At 40.7% G+C, this 23,066-nt stretch overlaps 1 protein-coding gene across 6 annotated transcripts in view; it reads left to right on the forward strand.

Annotated features, from left to right (window-relative positions):
• The window catches only part of ICA1L (islet cell autoantigen 1 like), a 53,675-nt gene that overhangs the window by 1,957 nt on the left and 28,652 nt on the right, over window positions 1-23,066 (forward strand). For 5 of the 6 annotated variants that reach the window (XM_075001861.1, XM_075001858.1, XM_075001860.1 and 2 more), the window contains exons 2-5: window positions 11,180-11,342; window positions 15,038-15,110; window positions 16,105-16,228; window positions 22,361-22,559. In XM_075001861.1, the coding sequence (XP_074857962.1) occupies window positions 11,187-11,342; window positions 15,038-15,110; window positions 16,105-16,228; window positions 22,361-22,559 (552 nt within the window). In that variant the 5' untranslated portion in view covers window positions 11,180-11,186. Of the gene's footprint in view, window positions 1-10,126; window positions 10,260-11,179; window positions 11,343-15,037; window positions 15,111-16,104; window positions 16,229-22,360; window positions 22,560-23,066 lie in introns of those variants that run through there. The other variant, XM_075001859.1, reaches the window with a different exon arrangement.

The raw sequence follows: 23,066 nt of genomic DNA on the forward strand, positions 1-23,066 counted from the left end.
TTAAACCCAACCTGTCTGAAACTCTTGAAAGTCCCTCTCCAGGAGTAAGCTCACAACCTTAGGTTTACCAGGCCAATGCTCTAACCACTGAGCTATCCCATGAGTTTATGTCAAACCACACTTTTTGTAATCCCTATTTTAAGAACGGTGTGCACACAATGATTTGTAATGTGATACATGTTTACTGCAGGACATTCTCAAGGTTTTTACATGTTGTTTCCTCACACTTTACATTTGTGTTTGAACTATGGTCTTCCTGACTTTCACTCCCAAACCTTCTCTCTCTTTGGTGGATGCTAGAGTTATCCAATATTTTGAAATCACATATAGTTTGCTATTAAGATATGAGCTGTTCATTTTTGAGCTTTTAGATTGGGGCTTTGTTTCTTTTTTTTTTTGGTTTTGTTTTGTTTTACTTTTCAATTATAGCTTCGGGAGCTACAAAGAAGTCCTTAAAGAGCTGCATGTGACTCCATAGCCACAGATTGCAGACCCCTGATCTAGCCCAAGGCTAGATCAGCCACATTTTGTGAGGACACTAAGACATCTGGGTAGGGTGGTTGGATTCCAAGTTACATAATGCTGTGTTGACACTGGAACCCCATTTGAGAGACAAGTTTCAATAATTCCAAACCTGGGGCTACAAATGAGTGTAGTTCAAGGCATAAGTTAACAAACCCGGGGCCTGCTAACTCAAGTTCTAACAACCCTGGGCTTACATTGCAGTGTAGCCATATCTTGTCCCTTTCATCCAGACTTTACCATCTAATTGCACAACTAGGCTATTAGATTAGTCTCAGATTGAGATTTCTAAGGCTTGTGTTAAAAAAAACAAACAAACAAAAAAGCTCACAGATAGTGGAAGTGCTCTGACAAGAAAGTTCTTGCTTCCTGCTAGTGTCAGCTTCACTATACATTTGTGTGTGTTGTCAAAACAATTTTTTTTTAATGGCAAAGAGAAAGCCCAGGTTTTACAGAAAGGAGCAGGTGAGATTAAAAGAGAAGACAAACTCAGGCTTTTCAGTTTCCTCCATGTATGCAAGTTCGCTCTTGAAGCATTTTCCACATTTCACTGCTAGGGAAACTGAGGCACTGTGACTCAATGACATGTGCAACACCACAGATGGAGGTCTTTTAGAGCCTACATCAGAAGCAAAGTCTCCTAATCTGGTACTAACTTTGTAGTAAGAAGAAAAAGAAAACTTACTTTTACATAAGAATCTAGACACAGTTGAACAGAAAATAATGGCAGGGAAGATCGATGACGTTGGCAAGTAAACATCTTGAAAAAACTGTTAAGAAAAAATGAACATAGGTCAAAAGTGGCAAATTGTGAAGCTTGGGATGTCATAATGATAGATTTAAAGCTTGTATATCAACCAATTTCCACACAGACATTTTTCTTTGTAATAGAAACACTAGAAAATTAGATACAGATAATTCCAGGAACATTAGGAATGATGATCAATAAACCAAATAGAGAATTCACCTTTTTAAAAAATAAACTTCCCAAAAAATCTGTTTACTTGGATGATGTTTTTGGCTGCTCTTAAAGAGAGTCAGAGCTAAAAGCAAAAGTAGTGTAATGTTGGTAGCATATTTTAACATATGCAAAAGAGTGAATGCTGTGGAAAAAAAGGAAACTGGAGTTATACGTCTTGAATTTTCCTTCTGACTTAAAGCTTATATCCAGAACAAATTGCATTATCAATTAGGAAAGAATTTGAGAAAGAAAAACTGTAGTGTTAATAAACTACCAAGGAAACAAGGGAAAGAAAATAAGGATTCTGCCTCCCAACAAGATACAAATAAGGAGGACTCCAGGATGACGTAGTAGGGATCATCACTTCTTGGGATTATATTGGGGAAAAGTGGGATACGTTCCCCTTAGTCTGTTAAACAGAATAGGTTGAATAGCATTTGGCATCTGACAAGCATCAGTATCCAACAAAGCTTAGGTAAACAAAGCACCTGGCAGCCCGCCAGTGGTGAATCCTGTCGAACCACATCCAGCCCACTGACCACTTATTGCTCACTCCTGGACTATAGTATGTGTGCTCAGCCAGGAGGTGGACATTGTCACGACGCGATAGGATATCTTTGGGACCACGATGGTAAGGTTAAAACGAGGCTAGGTGGTTGAATAGGTGTGTTGCTGAGGACCAAAGTCCTCCAGGGTCCGAGGACCCGACCAAACCCAGCTATGACCCCACGTGCGACGTTAGGCGAGAACGCCGCCCTGGGAAGATGCACCGGACCCCACCAAGGGCCGCCCAGGGGAGAGGAACTGATGGAGTTGGAGAGAATGAAAGTCTGAGGCAAAGGAGTAATGGTGAAACAGAGTGCTATCTTTATTGAATAAACTATCTATTAATAAAGCCTATATATCTATCTGTACTGTATTATGCTATACTATATTGACTAGACTTCAATATATTATGCTATACTATACACATATATACAAATATACATTGATTAAGGTGAATGGGCACATGGAAATGGATGTTCAGATTATCAGGCTACCACGGCTGGTGCCCGGAGTTCCCGGTGGTCACCAGCCTATTTTAAATCTCCAAAGAGAGTCCGTGTGGGGGCGCTACTCCTACCCAATACAGTGAGAGCCCGCGAATCTGAACAATAGGGTTAGGATAGGGTAATCAATTATCTACAGGATAAGCAGCCTATTTTTGTTTATTTAGTCTCCGAAGAGATGTAGGAAGGGGGTGCTAATCCGTACCTACTACTATCTATACTTCTATATTGTATTATTTAACTAACAATAATAAATGTTAATAATACCATCTAATAATTAACCCTTCTTAATTATTAATGAGCATTAACATTTAGTTTACATTACAAAAGAAGTCCAGACCTGAGCCTTTGGGCCCAGCCCTATGCAGAGTTAAATAAACTACAGGCCAGTCAGCTTAACTTCTGTGCCAAGAAAGATAATGGAGCAGGTAATTAAAGAAATCATCTGCAAGCAATTGGAAGGTGGTAAGGTGCTAGGGAACAGCCAGCATGGTTTTGTTAAAAACAGATCATGTCAAACCAATCTAATAGCTTTCTTTGATAGAATAACGAGTCTTGTGGATAAGGGAGAAGCAGTGGATGTGGTATACCTAGACTTCAGTAAAGCATTTGACACGGTCTCACATAATATACTTATCAATAAACTATGCAAATACAACTTAGATGGGGCTACTATAAGGTGGGTGAACAACTGGCTGGATAACCGTACCCAGAGAGTAGTTATTAATGGTTTTCAATCCTGCTGGAAAAGTATAACTAGTGGGGTTCCGCAGGGGTCTGTTTTAGGACTGGTTCTGTTCAATATCTTCGTTAATGATTTAGATATTGACATAGAAAGTACACTTATTAAGTTTGCAGATGATACCAAGCTGGGAGGGGCTGCAACGTCTTTGGAGGATAGGGTCATAATTCAAAAGGATCTGGATAAACTGGATAAATGGGCTGAGGTAAACAGGATGAAGTTTAATAAGGACAAATGCAAAGTGCTCCACTTAGGAAGGAACAATCAGTGTCACACATACAGAATGGGAAAGGACTGCCTAGAAATGAGTACAGCAGAAAGGGATCTAGGGGTTATAGTGGACCACAAGCTAAATATGAGTCAACAGTGTGATGCTGTTGCGAAAAGGCAAACATGATTCTAGGATGCATTAACAGGTGTGTTGTGAACAAGACACGAGAAGTCATTCTCCTGCTCTACTCTGCGCTGGTTAGGCCTCAGCTGGAGTATTGTGTCCAGTTCTGGGCACCGCAGTTCAGGAAGGATGTGGAGAAATTGGAGAGGGTCCAGAGGAGAGCAACGAGAATGATCAAAGGTCTAGAGAACATGACCTATGAAGAACGGCTGAAAGAACTGGGCTTGTTTAGTTTGGAAAAGAGAAGATTGAGGGGGGACATGATAGCAGTTTTCAGGTATCTAAAAGGGTGTCATAAGGCAGAGGGAGGGAACTTGTTCTTCCTTGCCTCTGAGGATAGAACAAGAGGCAATGGACTGAAATTGCAGCAGGGGAGGTTCAGGTTGGACATTAGGAAAAAATTCCTAACTGTCAGGGTGATCAAACACTGGAACGAATTGCCAAGGGAGGTGGTAGAATCTCCATCACTGGAGATATTTAAGAAGATGTTAGATAGATGGCTTTCAGGGATGGTCTAAAAAGTGCTTGGTCCTGCCATGAGGGCAGGGGGCTGGACTCGATGGCCTCTCGAGGTCCCTTCCAGTCCTACTCTTCTATGATTCTATGAAAGATGACAAGTCCTGGTTGTCTTTATTTAAAGTGAATAGCCAAGTCTAGTGGTCGTTTTGAAGTTAGTGGTCAAGTCCAGTGCTCATATCTAAGTAAACAGTCAAGTCCGGTGTTTGCAATAATTAGTGATGAAGTGGCCGGCAGTCAAACAGGTTACTTAGAATGGCGGAGGTGGTGTTACCGCAGATAAGATGGTCCAGGTAGGTGAGGTGGTCACGTAGGCAGTGAAGGTGTCAAAGCCGCAAGATGGCGGAGGTGGCGGGAGCGCGGGTGCCGCTTGGTGGCGGACCCTGGGCTTTGCAGGCAGGTACGCAGTACCCCGCCACCAGTACAGGGCCAGTTCGCCACCTGGCTGCTCCACCACAGGATCCACTTGCTGCTCCGTTGACGCAGACGCTGCGCTGTCAATGAGGCTGCGGGCGGCGATGGTACTGCGGTGGCTGGTGGGTGCCGCCGGCGTTCCCTCAGGAGCTCTTCGCAAAGGCCTCGCTCTATTGAGCTGGCTTGAGAGTTCAGCGGACGCTATTGCTAGCCACACTCCTCTCTGCACCAGCAGCTGTTTTGACAGCTAGCTCCCAGGGCCACAGAATGGTGGGTAGCTTCTGAATTTATAGAACAGTCTTATGAATATTTATGACATGATTATCATATGAGAGTTCTGTGCAGGTGGCTTTCAAATAGGTCCTCCTCTTGGCTGAAAGGGCTAGAAGTTTGCACCTGGGGCCAATCGGAGGGCTCTATTTTGAACCTGCTGTTATGAATAATTCATGAGTTCAGGTTACCAGGGAAACCAACTGACACAGAGTGACCATTGCAGGGGCTGCTAAATGGCAGCCTATGTGACTTTAGATTTTGCATGTGCCTGCATTGATGTTTAATGGCTAAAGGCTTGCTTCCCCTGACCCACGGGGGCAATGATGCCTAAGGGATAAATGGAAAAATCCCTGATAGACATCTGGTCATCTAAAGTCAGGCTACAGTGCGTATGCCCAGACTAAAAACTTAGGCACAAGATACATTTATATGCCTTCTGGGTTAGGCAGCAGCTGACTGTGTTTTGTGGAGCTCAGTGGCACTTAAAACCAGGACTTAGATGTCTAAGTACTATTGGGTGGGTCTCAACTCCTGGTCTTGTATATCTGGCATCTGGATGTGTGCAAGTGGGTCCCACACCATTCAGAGGCTCCTTGAATATGCCTACAGTGTACACTAGGTCTAGGAGTGTGAGATCTGGGATGGGGGACTCGATATTTCTCAATTCTCGCTTGAGCATCCGCACTACATTGTAAATCTAGTTTTACAATTGCTGGACCCAGGTCTCATAGTTATGTCAAAATATCCATACTGCACTATACAGACCTTACAGACTAACAGAAGAGTTTTGAGCATGAGCTTTCGTGAGCACAGACTCACTTCATCAGATGCTGGTCTTGGAAATCTGCAGGGCCAGGTATAAATAAGCCAGAGCAAGGGTGCGGATAACAAGGTTAGCTCAGTCACCAAGGGTGAGGCTTACTCCCAGCAGTTGATCTGGAGGTGTGAGCACCAAGGGAGGGGAAGCTGCTTCTATATTTAGCCAGCCATTCGCAGTCTTTGTTTAAGCCAGAGCTGAGGGTGTCAAATTTGCAGATGAATTGTAGCTCAGAAATTTCTCTTTGGAGTCTGGTCCTGAAATTTTTTTGCTGTAGGATAGCTGCTTTTAAGTCTGCTACTGTGTGGCCTGGGAGATTGAAGTGCTCTCCTCCGGGTTTTTGTATATTGCCATTTCTGATATCTGATTTGTGTGCGTTTATTCTTTTACGTAGAGACTGTCCAGTTTGTCCGATGTATATATCAGAGGGGCATTGCTGGCACATTATGGCATAAATTATATTGGTAGACGTGCAGCTGAATGAACCCACGATGGTGTGGCTGATCTGGTTAGGTCCTGTAATGATGTTGCTGGTGTGTATATGTGGGCAGAGTTGGCAACAAGGTTTGTTGCCTGGATGGATCCCTGAGTTAGAGTGACTGTGGTCCGGTGTATGGTTGCTGGTTAGGATACTATAATATACACTGGACCACAGTCACTCTAACTCAGGGACCCATCCATGCAACAAACCTTGTTGCCAGCTCTGCCCACATATCTACACCAGCAACACCATTACAGGACCTAACCAGATCAGCCACACCATCGTGGGTTCATTCAGCTGCACGTCTACCAATATAATTTATGCCATAATGTGCCAGCAATGCCCCTCTGATATATACATCGGACAAACTGGACAGTCTCTACGTAAAAGAATAAACGCACACAAATCAGATATCAGAAATGGCAATATACAAAAACCCGGAGGAGAGCACTTCAATCTCCCAGGCCACACAGTAGCAGACTTAAAAGCAGCTATCCTACAGCAAAGAAATTTCAGGACCAGACTCCAAAGAGAAATTTCTGAGCTACAATTCATCTGCAAATTTGACACCCGCAGCTCTGGCTTAAACAAAGACTGTGGATGGCTGGCTAAATATAGAAGCAGCTTCCCCTCCCTTGGTGCTCACACCTCCAGATCAACTGCTGGGAGTAAGCCTCACCCTTGCTGACTGAGCTAACCTTGTTATCCCCACCCTTGCTCTGGCTTATTTATACCTGGCCCTGCAGATTTCCAAGACCAGCATCTGATGAAGTGAGTCTGTGCTCACAAAACCTCATGCTCAAAACTTTTCTGTTAGTCTATAAGGTGCCACAGGACCCTTCATTGCTGTTACAGATCCAGACTAACACGGCTAAACCCCTGATACTATACAGACCTTCTGGCTCAGATCTGTAGCTTGACCTGCATCCACTTTGTGGAATGGCAGGGCTTGGACCTGAGTCGCAGTGGGCTTGTCTGCACTAGCTCCCTACTTGGAAGGGAGCATGGAGATTATTAATCAAGTGCTGGGGTGCATATGCAGCACTTCATTAAGCTAATTCTCCCCTGCGGCAACTGTGAAGTGTTAATCTTTGAAGTGCCAGCTCGCGTGTAGCCACAGCTAACCTGCCAGTACTTCAAAGTCCCTGGGCAACTTTGAAGTCCCTTTACTCCTCAAAATTTCGAAGTACCGGTGAGTTAGCCATGACTACATGGGAGCTGGCACTTCTAAATTTAACACTTTGGAGTTGCCACGGGGGAGAATCAGCTTAATGAAGTACTGCATGTGCAGCACAGCACTTCATTAATAATCTCCCGACACCTTACTTACCATGCTCCCTTCCAAGTAGGCAGCTACTGTACACAAGCCCAGTGTGAGTTGGGCTCTGACCCATTCAATTGGACACAGCTCTTTCAGGTTGGCAAGTCAGGAAGTTGCCCCTGCTGCACTGTATGTGAGGGAGCCAGAGGGCTGGGGGGAGCAGTGCAGCTGCTCGGAATGGAACATGGTGGCCAGCAAAGGAGCCGCAGCATGTGGCACTGCTTTTGAAAGGCAAGTGAATCCTGGGTTGGGGGGGTTAAAGGCTGTGGCAAGTTGGGGCCACGGGGGACAGGAGGTTAAGGCTGTGGTGGGTTGGGGCCACGGGAGGGGTTGAGGTTGCTTTGGTTAGGGGCCTTGAGGGTCAGGGGTTAAGGCTGCAGCAGGTTGGGGCCTTGGGGGTGGGGCGGAAAAGTTAAAGCCTGGCCATGGAAGACTGAGGAGTTAAGTCTGTGGTGGATTGGGGCACTGGGGGGCAGGGTTAAAAGCCAGGCCACAGGAGGGGGTAGGGGGTTAAAGCTGTGCAAGTTTGGGCTGTGGGGTGGGCAATGGGGTTAAAGCCTGGCTATGGGTTGGCACTGCGGGGCCATTAACCATGGTGGTAGTTTGGGACCACGGTGGGGAAGTTTAAGGAGGGGCAGAGTTCTGGCACTTTTTTTCCTAGGAAAAAAGCACTGAATAAAAGTATTGTTAATTTTAACAGTAGGAACAATGCATATAGAGAAAGAGAACTTTAAAGCAGTCTACACATTTCTGTGGTTACCTAGCATTTTATCATCTCCTGATAGTAAACTAGGCAGAACTACATTCTTCCAACACACTCAGTAGGTCCATATATCTCAGTCTGGTTCCCCCAAACAACTTTCCCTCTCCCGTCTCATGAAAGAACAGACCTGTTTAAACTTACCACATTGCTTTTTTCTGTTTACACATGGTCCCTTAACTTGCAAATGTTCAATGAGAAGTGACTTGTTCTGGGCCGTTCTTTCCTATCCTGCTTGTTTTTCCTCATACTATTAAAACTAAATCAATATACTCACACACAAACATCTTAATAACCAAATCAACATGCAGTATTCATAAATTACAGTAAACCCTCGATTCAGTGGACCCCAATTTAGCAGACATCAGGCACAACAGATGTGCATCATCCACTACCTGCCCCCAAGAAAGTAAATGGTGACTCACCATAGCTGCCAGAGCCACTGGAGTGGCTGCGGGAGCTGCTGCCGCCACCGTGCACTGCTCCCACTGGTGGGGGGGTGCATATGCAGGGGGGTGGCACTTGTACATGCCCCACCCCCGTGGGAAGAGCACATGGTGGTTTCAGTGGTGGAAGCGGCTTCAGCTGTGGTAGCTCTGGCAGCTCTAGTGAGTTGCTAGCATTTGGGGGGTGCAGGGGGAGGCCAGTGAAGCCTGGCAGGAATGAGGGCATGCTAATGGTGAATAGTATGAGTAAACCCTCTGATTTAATGGACTTTCAGTATTAATGGACACCCCTCCCCCTATTATTCTGTTAAATCAAGGTTTTACTGTACTGAGCAGTTCCATATTGGTCACAGCTAATAACCTGTAGGAGCAGGTCTCTAAAGCCGTAGTATTCAGTAGAGCTAACCTGCAATGATCTGGTTTCTAAACCAAGCTTAGCAGTATCAAATGGAAATGTTGTATCTGGAATCATTTTACAAGGCTCCTAGAATTGCAGATTTCAGATAACTGACTGTTTCTTCTGGCCCAATATTTAAGAGGATTTTAAAGTTGTGAAGCTATTTAGACTCTCTTCTTCATTTAATATATGCAGGTTGAACTTCTGTAATCCATCATTTTCTCATCTGGCAATATCCATAATCTGGCATGATTTTAGTTAGCCAGATAACCGCTGATCATGGGTATGGCCAAGTTTCCCCTGGTCCCATAAAGTTTGTTTACAGCCACTAGTTCTGGCTCTCAGTGTTCTGTGCTGTTCTTTAGCCGTAATTTACCACGAAATATCTTCTAAGAGCTCAGTAAGCAGTGGAAGTGTTGTAAATGCTGCTAAACAATATTGAACTCCTGTGGTTCAGCAAATTCTATCATTTGGCACTGGACAGGCCCCAAGGGTGCCAGGCTGGAGACATTCAACATGTACTGAAAAATTATATAGCAAAGACAGATGCTTGTGTGTAGCCCTGATCCTCTAGGGGCATCTAATATATGAGCATGTCCACAAACTTTAGCTTTTCATTTAAAAAATATAACTGTTATTATATAGCATTTGTTGTTGTTGTTGCCTGTTCATAACAGTAGTCCACATATCTAAATACTTGTAAAATGTCCTGGAGTATTCTATGAAAGTTTAATAATCCCATTATAGGTTGGTTTTTATTTTAATTCCACTCGTTTGTGTTCTCTATCTTGGCATTTTCTAGATATGGTTTAAGATGATAGGGGCACTGTCACATAAATATTAAAACAAGCAAAGAGGTGGACATCTGTATGGAGTTGTATAGCTCCAGCTGTAACCTGTACCCCAGTAGGCCAGCCAAATTCAGTTACAAGCTCCTATCACACTCAAGGGTTTTTATTTATAGAAGGGGCCTGAGTGAGGGACACCAGACAAGGTATTATTCTAAACTTCTCTAACTCTGCAGTGAAGACAAGTTCTTAATTGTCTTGTGAATTACAAAGAGAGGTGCAGCCATATGCAGTCATAACATTGCAAAGTTACAATAACTTTATTTAAATGAGACAGATGCTTAATCAGAATGAATTATAATCTAACAGATTGTTCCAGTAAGTGATTTATATTAGAAATGCTAAAGAAATCATACCTATGACAAATTTCATTTAGCTTTGTTCTTTGTGTATTTTGTCAATTTGACAATTCAGTTATTTTTATATAAAATAAACGTAAAATTTGCAACTTGTGAAGAATCTTCTAATGGACTCTAGTGAATATTAAGTAGTACTTGTTGGATCTTCATATGAGATGAGAACTGGCATGACTTAGGAGCACTTGAAAGAAACATTTGGAGGCAAGTTATGTCCCTTTGACTTTCTTATTGTGGGGCATTCAACATCGGGATAATTGTGTGGGAGCTCTGGGACTAGAAAAGATGGATTTGTCAAAAGTGAACTTTCCTGTGGGAAAGTTGATTTGTGCAATTTTTAGCCTATAATAAAATCAAAACATTTTCTTTAAGAGGAAATGTCAGCTCAAAAAGGAAAATAATTTTGAACCATCTATTTAAAAGTAGAGTATGATTTCAAATTTATACTTTCCGTATATGTTTTTTAAATTAAAATGATTATTTCTTAAAACCAAAAAAATAAAAATTCTTAAAATAGTATTTGACAAAATACCATTGTCAAAATGTTAATATTTGACTTTTTTGTGCCTTGAAAATTTGAGTTTCTGTCTCAGTTTGGAATGAAAACGAACACTAAAATATAAAAATTCCCTCTTCCTTGTAGCTCTAGTTGTACTAATTATTTTCAAATTTAAGTTGCAGCAAATAGTTCCAATTCAGACATCATTATGATGGACAGTAGAACTTTCATAGCGACTAGGAATAATGCACAAATATATTTCAAAGAACTTTCAGAAAGTATTGTGTCAGCACTGATTGGCCAAACTGTTTTGCAATGGTAATATCTTATTGCTTTCTTTTTGAAATAATTCTTTGATCTGTTAATTTCACTCTTGCCTCTAGTCACTCCATGGATACCTATGGACAATATCAACCAGAACAGTCCGTAGTTAGCAGAATGCAGAAGAAATACTGGAAGACAAAGCAAGTCTTACTCAAAGTCACAGGAAAGAAAGAAGATGTGCATGTGATTGCATCTGATGCAGAACTGGATGCCAAACTAGAGGTAAAAATATTTGGCACAATCCTTTTGGGAATGTGTTTTGCTATGTGTTGTGGGTAAGAAATGAGTTGCCCAGGAGTCTCTGGGAGCTAGAGGTTAGGTTCCCAAAATCCAACTTAGTCCATCCCATAATTTTTGTGCCTTTTTTAAAATTTCACAAACCTCTACAGCACTTTTTGGTGTCCACCATCACTGACTGAAGCATGACACCAACACTGCTCTACACTGTTCTCATGAGCATTGCAAATAGAGGACACACCATTCTCTGGCATTTTAAGACAGCCAGGAAATAGCTCAACAATACAGGAAACATGACAGTTTCTTCTTGGACACTTTAAAGAGGGACTTACCAGATAATAATTCAAGGCTGTTGAGAGTGTTCATGGAGCAGCTGCAGACAGTGGAGCACTGCTTCTGGGCACATGAATTGAGCACTGACAGCTGACATGACATCATAATGCACTCTTGGGAAAATGAGAAATAGTTGCATCATTTTAAGATGTGAAAGATCACATTCCTGGATGCGTGTTCTGATTTCACCTCAATCCTCCAGCCAGAGTGAGAGGGCCATTGACAGTAGAAAAGTGAATTGTAATCACGCTTTAGGAGCCCACAATACTGGATTGCCACCAGTCAGTGGGAAATCATTTTCGAGTTGAAAAAGCCTCAGTGGGGTTGTTGTCATGCAAGTGTTTAGGGCCATTCAGGGCAGTGACTCTCTGCAATGTTCAAGACATAGTGGATGAATGTATAGCAGTGAAGCTCCTGAATTGAACTGGGGCAATAGATGTACCAGCACACTGTGTCATAGTGCTCATCAACAGAAGTTTTACTTACCTATAGTTACCCAAGCACTGGCACATCATTTGAACACTTCACTGAAGCTATGTGGGCTGATCAGGGCTGATGTGGGCTGAACAAAAGTATTGTTCAGGGAAAGTGAATGATGCTCACATCTTCAAGAGCAAAAGATTTTTGAGAAAGCTGAAAACAGGCATATTGTTTTCTGAACAGGGCTGGGGCAGATGGCTGGGTGCAAGGGTGAAGGCTGTGGCTTGAAGTGCTGATCTGAGCTGGGGATGAGAGGTTTTGAGTACAGGGTCCCCTGGGAGAGAGGCCTCCCCCAAGTCCTCTCTCACTGCAGCAGCACTGGAGTAGGTGAGAGGCACCTCTCTGGTGGCAATAGCAGGTCCAATGAGGTTGCCTTGTGCTGGAGGAGCGGTGCCTCTTTCCTAGCTATGGCAGGTCCATTCTTTTGGGGACGTGGGGTGAAAATGTTGAAAAGGTGCTTCTCTCCCTAGGCTGTGGCCTCTTCCTGCTGGGCGTGGAGGATCATGAAACCCCTCTTCACAACTTCCTGGCCACTCACTGATAAAAGGGGTTTTTACAATAAACAACTTTATAGTTAACTGTATTTTCCTAACAAAAAAGCAGTCCAGCAGCACTTCAAAGACTAACAAAATAATTTATCAGGTGATGAGCTTTCGTGGGACAGACCCACTTCTTTATAGTGCTACTGAACTGCTTTTTTGTATTTTCATAGTATAGTATGCATGTATTTCACTGCATATTTTAAGCAAACTATAATAGGCAGCCAGAAAACTCCCAAGTCACTACACATATTGGACACTGATGTCTGTCCAAAAAACAATGAAATAACAACATGCTACCTGCTGAAATATAGAAGTGTTAACTTGAAAATATTGTTATGCCATGAGGTACTGGAGACAGCCTTTTTGAGACTGAATGTAAAGGCATCCTTCATTTGACAAAACTGTCAGGGTAGATTAATCAAAAGTCCCCCATCTCAAAATGTGCTATGAACCTTCTCAGGAACTTTGGACTGAATGAGATGAGGTGGGAAGGAAGACATACCATACAGAAACTAAACAGACAAAGACAGACAGGCAGAGACAAATAAAATGTACAAAACCCTGCTTCTCCTAATGCATCAGTCTTTCACTTAGAGAAACAATCAAATCTTCAGCCCATTTAGGCTTCTCTATTAGCCCCCTTCTTTGCAGGCTAAGACCATCTGCAACAAACGGTCCCAGCCCCAAACCCCAGTTCCTAGGCTTCAACCTCACTATCTAGATGCAGGCATACTCTCCCTTTACCCAAAGTTTTAGGCTGTGTGTAGTCCCTGTCTGGTTCTTGTCTTCAGCTAGTTCATGGGACAGTTTGTCTCCCAATTGCCGCCATTTGCTGGCCTACCTTCCTCTTAAATCCTACCTTGCATTGCTGTAGCAGCATGGGGCTAATAGAACAGGGTTGACTCTGCCAAGGCCTTTTACCCTTAAAAGGGGTTTGCCAGCCTATTGCAGAAACATTTTACTCTTTGCTGCAGTAATACATCTTGATATTAAGCTTCCTGAATATATTCTTTACAACACACACCTCCACCCACCAGCAATAAGATTTCTTGTAGGCTCCATGCTGGAGCTCATCTGCAACTCTGGGAATTCATGGCCAGATGTTTTGCTGAGGTTTGCTGCCTGTTCCACTCACCACGCAGGCTAAACAGGAATGAAATTCAGACTTTCCAGTGGTGTTTCCTGCATATGTGGAGAGCAGTGTAGCTGGAAGTGGTGGCCAGAGTGGTCACACTGGGGCAGTGTGGGACACCTCCAGGAGGCCAAAGCATTGAAATTTCACAACATTCCATTTGCACTACCCTAAAGTCAAACATGTAAAATTGAATTTGGTGTTATTCCTCATGAAAAGTACAAGTACCAAAGTTGACCTTAGGAGCCCTTTAAAGTGGATGGAATGGATCCTGTAGTGTGGACTGATTCCTCAGGTCAATTTTCTAAGTCAGTTAAGTTTGACCTAATCTCCTAGTGTAGACCAGGCCTTGGTTTTCAACAACGAGCACATGTAGTCTACAGCAGAGAAATAGCCATGAAATCCATGTTTTTCCACTTAAGGGCAGGTCAACACTACAGGCAACATCCGACTAAGTTATGCAACTCCAGCTACATGAATCGCCTAGCTGGAGTCAATGTAACTTAATTTGATTTACTTCAGCTTCCCCATTGCAGGTGGGGCAAAGGGCTTATGGGAGAAACTCTCCCATTGACTTCCCTTACTCCCTGCTTAACCCACTAAATTGACCCCTGGAAGAGCGATATCTGGAGTGTCAATCTACTGGTAAGTGTAGACATGCCCTAAATACTTATTTGTATTTATATTGCACATATGTGTGGTGACCAGCTCTTCCTGCTGCTGTGGCTACATGATAGCTTGAACAGAGCTAATTGAGACATCTGTCCTTGAGGTGGAAATTCCATTTCTATCTTGAAGTGCAGACATACCTTGCGTAAGTAGCCGTAGTTTCTTGCATATGTCAGTTCTGACTATATTGAGTAAGTTTGTTTACAGATCAAATTCAACCTTACTATAAATAGGTGCACCTCCCTTTGACTCTATTGCATCTGCTTCCGCTACAGCTGAATTTGGTCCATAAGCTTTGCATACATTCTGCCTGAAAGAATAGTTACCAATTGAAGCCATATATTAGATTATCTCAGTTGAAAGAGACAAGTTATTTCTAAACTAATCTTGCTGGCTTTACATTTCTTTTACTGGTAACTTGCTCAATCCTAGGGCTTAGAAAGTTATAAACCAAGCGGACACTTTCTTATTTATATTAACATTGCTATTTCCATAGAATAATGTATTAACTCTCCTTTTCCAAGGTTTTTCACTCCATTCAAGCAAGCTGTACAGACCTTCTAAAGATTATTAAGAAATACCAGCAGAGACTCAATGGTATGTAGTCACATGTGGATTTTAATTTAGTTAAGAATCATCACTACTTTTTAAAATATTTTGAATTTAAATCCACCATTAATACCAGATAACTATTTAACTTACAACATTTCACTGGCACATTTGAAGCTATTTTTCATTTGTAGAGAATGTCGCTATTTTAGTGTACACAGTGAATGACAAGATTAGTAATTTTTTGATAAAATATATTAATGCTACTTACTTTTGAACTGATGGCAGGAAATGGAGCCATTATATGGTTAATTTAATTGTTTTAATATCCCTAGTACTTGAAACTATTATTGAACTAAAGAAAGCCATTAACTGTTCAAAACATGAACTGTGGTTTATGGTTTATATAAAAAACCTAATTTTAGTTTCCCTGAGTTTTCAGAAGAACACCCTCCTGTATATGAAAGTAAAGGATTTTTAAATTAAACTGTTTTTTTTTCCCATCTTAAACTTTGGCATAGTAATAGCTCTATTAAATTGTCCAGATAGTAAAAGTGACCAAGGACAATAGAAGTGTTAGATCTTTGGTGGACAAGAATCGCTACTTAAAGTTTGTCCTTCATAAATCAAAGTTGAGTTAAAAGCATTTTTAAATGTAGTAGCAAATTACAATAAATAACAAGATACTAAAGTTTTGTGTTCCTAAGTTTCTTGTGTACCATGCTTCTATATTTATCTGTCTCCCCTACCAAAGACAGAGACTCAGATGCCTCGTTATCTCACATGAAAAAGGTATCTGAAGTCTGATTTGGACATTTAGATGTTTTACTTAAAATTTATTCCTTCTGTCTCCCCTCTTCCCCAATACATACCATATCCAACTCTAAATATTGTCAAAACCTAAGTATCTTTTGATACATCTTATTACTTTGAACAATAATGTGCTTGTTTTTCTGCCCTCAGGGGACTAGATTTAGTATCATTAAATACATGGGAAATGTTAGTTTGTATATTTATATTATGCAATTCTTTCCTTTTATAGTTATATCTGAGGAAGAAGATGGCCTAGGTGTCTTTTTAAAAGTTCAAGGAGAGCAAGATGCTTCTAAAGCTGGCAAAATGATGGAAGCCACAGGAAAGATCCTCTGTTCTTCTGCTCAACAAAGGTTTTCAACTATTTTATGTAGTCTTCCTTCAAGTTACATTTGGTGCCATTAATATTAAAGTTATGTACATGGAATAATGCACCTCTTTGGTGCTTTAAGCTTCTCAGGATAAACACATGAAAAGCAATTACAATTTTATGTAAAACAAATACAATAATAAAAGAAATATATATATATATATAAGTATATTGTGTGTATACACTATACTAATATCTATACACATACACACACTATATACTATAGAATTGTGTGTGTATATATATTATAATACTTGCAGACACACACAGAGGAAATACAAACTGAGAAGTACAAACAATGTCAGTGTAATATAAAATTTCTAATATAAATAAATAATTGAACTGAGCTTAAAGACATATTGCTGGTGTGAATGAGGTAAATTTTACAGTCAACACTGTCGTGTAAATTAAATGTCATGAGTATATTGATACAAAAATTGCAAATGCAAGTGATAAAGTAGTATAACTTGCATCAATATACTAAACAAATGTGACCCTGAGAAGGGGCAACAAGAAAATTGCAGCAGGGAACAGAGCAGCATCTCCTCTATGCTGTTACACCATCCGGACAGCTGATTTTTCAGCTGTACTCCCTTGTTTGTGGGTTTGATGTGTAAGGTAATTTTACTGTACTGAGAACTATATTCTGTCAACTTTCTACATTTTAATCTCTGCTGAGAGCTGTTTTCTGCCAGCTTTATTCATGTCAGGTAGTACTTTCCTACATATGCAATCCCATTGCAATTAATGGGCCTATGTGAGTATGAATTGTTAAAGGTTGTCAGAATCAGGGTTAATGGACTTTTGCAATGCATCATTGACACCAGTTTTCTGGTTTATATACATTATTTACATAACACAAGTTAGCCAGAGTGTGCCACATTATTTACACCATGGTTGTATTTTGTCCAGTCTCTACAAGCTCACACAGGAAAATTTATAGGAAGAAATATTTCTTTTTAAAATTGATTTATTTGCTAACTCTGCCTTGAAAAGGGTACTTCAGTAATTGAAGAGAGTTTCTTTAATAAGTCCATTCATAATGGTTTCCCTGCTGTTTGAAGCAAAGCTAGAAGTGCCAGACAGCATTTTAATTGGTATGGGATGCATTCATTAATCAAAAGCTATTTTCAGTTTGAAAGGATTCTGCAGAATCTGTATATGGACATGTGACCTGGGGTCAGAAGATCTGGATTCCAATCCCAGGTCTGCAATGACATGCTGTGTAATCTTGGACAAATAACTTCATCTATTTACCTGAGTTCTCCCAATATATAAAATGGAGATAGTATTTATAGTCCTCTCAAGTGCATTGAAGAGTTATATGTAAGTTCTAAACGTTTACCTATGTTAAACTAATTTAGAGTACAGCATACCAAAAGTTAGAAAATCCAGAAGGGTAGCTTATCCAGGCAGCCTTTTCCTTTGCATCATAATACATTCTTTAGTTAGTTAAATGATCACATAAACTTATATGTCCATTATAAATATGACTAATTCAGAGCAGAAATTGGATGAAACACAGTGAATTAAATATATATTTTTAATCAGTCTTCATTAGTATAAAAAGTTTCCCTTTCCAGCTAGGTCCCAGTTGTGCTGTCAAGATTTATCTAGATTAGCAATTACATTATGTTAGCATATGTCAGCGAGTGTGTGCTACACTATTATAACTGTCTAGTGTGGACAAGGCAAACTGCTGTTAACACATGCTCAGCTGGTCAAATTGAAACTGGGGCTCCTTCCAGGTTTAACTTGGCCAATTTAGCACATGTTAAAGGCATTGTGCCTTATATATAGAAGACTTTAAAGTGCTATACATATGCTAACACAGGCTAGCATCACACCTTCAATTCTAGTTTAAGCAATGCCTCAGATACACAATACAAAACAGCAGTCCAGTAGCACTTTAAAGACTAACAAAATAATTTATTAGGTGATGAGCTTTCGTGGGACAGACCCACTTCTTCAGATAAGTTATACAAGTGTAAAGTGAATGATAGTTGCAAACAATTTGACCCCAGCACCTCTCAGTGACTGCCTAACCGTGCCTCATTCACTATTCCCCGTTCAGCTTACAAATCAAATGAAGCAGGGTACCTGTAGAAATGTAGCTGACCAAGAAACTCAATTTCACCTCTTAAAAACAAACAAGAACACTTGAGGCTTTTGGGAAAAAATCAGCTCAAACTGTGACAAACTAAAACCTCAATTTCTTGTGGAAGTCAAATTCTGGAATACTCTGTTTTTTAAATTAAACATGGTTCTGCAGCTGTCAAGTGTAGAGCCTGAAAGCCCCAGCCTCCGCTGCTCCACGACTGCCTTAATCTCAAGAGAGCTGTCAAGAATTTTGGAACTTGGCTTAAGAGTGTTCAGGCTGCTAAGGCAGCAGACATCTGGAAGCTTTCAAGAGCCCAGAATTAGCCTGGCTAACTTCCTTTGAAAAATTATTTGAGCCTAAAAGGCTCTGGCCAATTTCTTTGGAAACCTGCAGAACCTTTTACTTTTCACACATCTGAATTTCCCAAACAAACAAACATTCATTGTAAAATTTCCAACCAGATTTACACAATCACAAGGTATTATTTCTAAGACTATTGTACATTATACGAATGTGGGGCAGTGTTAGTTATATTTTGAGCACTTCAACTTACATTTGAAGTCCTGATACTGCAAACACTTGTGCAGGTGCTTACCTTTATATACACCAGAGTACTCACATTGAACTTTGCATGGAGAAAATTAATCAGGATCATGGTCTTCAATTTCTTTCATATGGTTTATTTCTTGGAATGTCCTATGGTTTTTAAAAAAAATGAAATGAAGTTAATTTCCAAAATGTAGAATCATTTGCCAGAAAGTACTATAAGGCAAAGCTTCAGCTGTTCAAAGATTGTATGATATAAGGCAAGGATCTTCATTAACTCTGATTCAATGACAACACACTTGTGCATTGGAGTCGATAATTTTTCTACAAATTTTTAGGATATTGATCTAAAATTTCACTCTTATTTTGTGCTTACATGTGCAGAGCTAACAAAATGTTGGAAAATCATTAATAATAACCACCTCCTAAACTTATAGTACCTTTATGATAGATTTTTTTTAAAACCTCATTGCCTGAAAAAAACATTTTTATGAAACCTCCAAAAAGCATCAGATAGTCCAGTTCGGTATCACCTCTGTACCAAATGTTGTTTCTACTGACTCTTGCTGAGGTAGGAACCGTAATGTGTACATTTCCATATATTAAACACAACAAAGATTTCATAAAAGTTATAAAGGTTCCAAGCCAACCACTCAAAAGTTAATAAAGACTAGAATTAAGGTTGCCTGCACAACCTTAATTTGGTTCCCTTGTTTGCATACAGGCATTATGATACAGTTTTAAAGTACTGTACACGATAACGTGCTTTTTCCCTACAGGGCTCCTGCTTCATCCAGTGCAGGGAATGGATGGGGCTCGCTTAATGTGAAGCTATTCAAATTTTTTTCCTTATTGTGTAATGTGAGGCCTCTATTAAAACTCTGGTCTGAATTATTAATTTTTTCATGGGCTTTTCTGTGGTACTCATTACTATAGTATCTGAGCTCTTCACAAATATCAATTAATTTGTTTTCACAGGGACTGCTGTGAAACGAATGACTATTGTATTAATTTTACAGAGGACCACCTGAGGCACAGAGAAATTAAAGTCAAAAGTGCAAACTAATTTTATAAGGCAAATTTATGATACGAGACCTGATTTTTCAGAGTATGTAGCATTATATAACACTTTCTGTGGCCAAAGCATATTTTCCATTGACTTCAGTTGCAGCTCTGAATACTTAGCACTTAGGCATTTCATACCCTGCAACACACAACTGGTGACCACCTATTAAAGAATTGGTTTAACTGAGTTGCCTAAAATCATACACAAACACAGTGGTGGAGGAAGAGATAGAATTCAGTTCTGCCAGGCTGCATTCAGTTGCCTTTATCATGAAACCGTTCTTTTCGTGTAGTCCCCTGCCTCTTTCACTCGTAGGCTTGCCAACTTTCTCAACTGGATGGACTGGACGCCAACTCCATAATCACCACACAATTTCCAATTGCCTTCTCAAATGAAGCAGGGATTATACAGATAACAGCCTCCTTCACTAAACAACCCAGATTCATACCTCGAGCAAGTCCATCCTATGCAGTGACTCAAGCTGGAGTCCTGTGGTGGCAAAATAGTATGTAATTATGTAAATAAAGATATAATGCATATACACAAAGGAGCCCAAAATAGACTGTTTCATTTTGTAGGTTTTAAAAGAAGTAAACTGAAAAATTCGAAATGCCATCATATAGCATTGATTGGCATCCATGAGTCATTAGCAGGGGTGAAAAATGTAAACAATCTACACAAACATCTTTAAGCCAATTTCGCTGGGTGTCACTAACATTCTGATCCTAGAAAGTGAAACTGGATGGTGGGAGAGTCTCACTTAGTAAATTACCATGATAGATAGCATGTGGATTCCTCAAACAATTTGTGCCGTATTCTATTTCTCAAAGAGAGTTTTGCTAAAACTTCCAAAAAAAAAATCAATCTACAGACAGACTAACCCTGGAAAAGTGAACAAAGTTATAAATAGCTGAAAAAGAGCTTTAAAACAGAGTTGCTTACACAGTTACATGGTCACGTGATAAATGGCCACTTTCAGCCAGTTGGAGGTTGAAGACATTTTTAATTCTATTGCTGTTCAGTTGCTGAAACACACATCCATACTATCAGGACCATTACCTTCACCTGTGTCAGGGCTGATCCCCATTCTGACACACCAAGTGCTAAATTGGCAGCCTGCAAAACCCTTAAAAATACCTTGGCTTTGTAGGCTCTGCTTAAAAAAAGCTCCCCCCAGATCACAGATTCCCTGGCCCTGGAGGGTGCTGCCACCACCAAGTGAAAAAGCACCCCTTAAAACCCAGGCATAAACACTTGGATATCTCCCCATGGGGTAATCCCAAGCTTCAATCCTCACTTAGGAGCGAACTTGGAAACAAAGCAGACAAAAATAAGTTGTAATCTGATAGTTAACCTTTTGATCTAGGCATGAATATACACAGACACACCTTTAGCACATAGGAATCAAATAACTGTCTTAAAAAAAAGTAATTTATTAGCAAAACAAAAGATGAAAAATGCCAAGAAAGTAAATAAGGTTATTTGGTTGTTGGGTATAAAAAAAAACAACCAACCAAACAACTAAATATCAAGTGTAGAGCACAGAGAATTACTTCCCGTGGATTCAACTCAGAAGTTGCAGTGTACAGGGGAAAAATACATCAACCAGCCTAGAAAGTCCCACACCAAACCCAAAATAAAAATAACCTGATCATGTCTAACCAAACATTTCCTTTCTACTTACTATGCTCTGATTATGATGTGGCCAGGATATTCACTGGATTCATCAAGCATATTGGTCTCTCCAGCCACAGAACAAAGACACTCTCAGCAGGTCACTGCTTCAATTCAAATTATGTCTTTTTTTCCCCCCATTGGCTTACCTGGGTGCATCCTACAGAGAACCCTCTCTCTCTAGCTGTATCTACACTTGGATTTCTCTTTTGAAAGAGGCATGCAAATGAAGGAAATCAAAAATGCAAATGAGGCACTGATTTAAAATTCACCTCATTTGCATACTCTCTTTTCAAAAGAGCTTCTTTCAAAAGAAAGAACACAGTGTAGATGGGGCTCTTTCAAAAATAAACCCCATCTTTGAAAGAACCCTTCTTCCTGAAACAAAATAGACTATCTCTGAGCTAGAGTATGGCTACCATGTGTACATCTGTGTAAGGTGCAAATTAAACTTGCGGCTGCAGTGTAGTTTTGTACCATAGGTCTTATCCTTCAAAATGAGAAGTTTACTTCACTTCAGAAGCCATCTATCATTTTGCAGAGTCAGGCTCTTTGAGGAATTTTCTACATAAGAGACATCATTCACAACGTATGATCTCACAAAAAAAATTGTAGCTTGTCTCCTACTAGAATTTACTGTTTGTTTCCTCCCAGCTCCCTGCACAACCTAATGTGTATTTGCATTTGACTTATAACCAGTTCTATTTGTTCCTTTCTTTTATCTCCAGGATAGCCCTTTGTACCCCCTTGTCTCGCCTTGGGCAGGATCTGGCAACATTCATTCATAGGGCTGTGTCTGATACTTTGTTAACAATTGATAATATGGAGCATGCCCGCACAGAATACAGAGGCGCCTTGCTATGGATGAAGGATGCGTCTCAAGAACTGGATCCCGACACCTGCAAGCAAATGGAGAAGTTCAAAAAAGTACTTATTTCTTCTTCAAGTGCCTTATTCATGTCAATTTGTATCAGGTGTGCACACGCTACATGCATGGCAGCGGGAAAACTTTCACTCAAGAAGGATCTGTCATGTCAGCTTAAATGCTTCCACGGGGTCATGCCTTCCTGGTGCTGGATAGAGAGCCCTGTCAACCAACTACCCTCTTAGTTCCCTTTTTACCATGACAGGTAGTTGGAATAGTCTTAGGTCTTGCTTTGCAAGCATGACACTAACTTTTATTCGCTTTCTTGGACTTTGTAGTGTATAGATAATATGAATAGTGTAAATAGTGTAGTTAGGTAAGTTTTAGTTGTGAGGGGGGGGTGCCTTTTGGCCTCAGCCTTTTTAATCCCTGGTATCAGGGCATGCCTTGGTCCCCAAGGTTTAAACCTTGTAGAGGCTGTACCAACTATATGCTAAAAAGCAACGTGCACACGTCCTGTGTGAAACGTCTGTATGAGGGCTTTCTCAAGGGATGCTGCAAGATCTGCA

The sequence above is a fragment of the Carettochelys insculpta genome, chromosome 8, assembly GCF_033958435.1.
Source record: "Carettochelys insculpta isolate YL-2023 chromosome 8, ASM3395843v1, whole genome shotgun sequence".
NCBI classification, from domain to species: Eukaryota; Metazoa; Chordata; order Testudines; family Carettochelyidae; genus Carettochelys; species Carettochelys insculpta.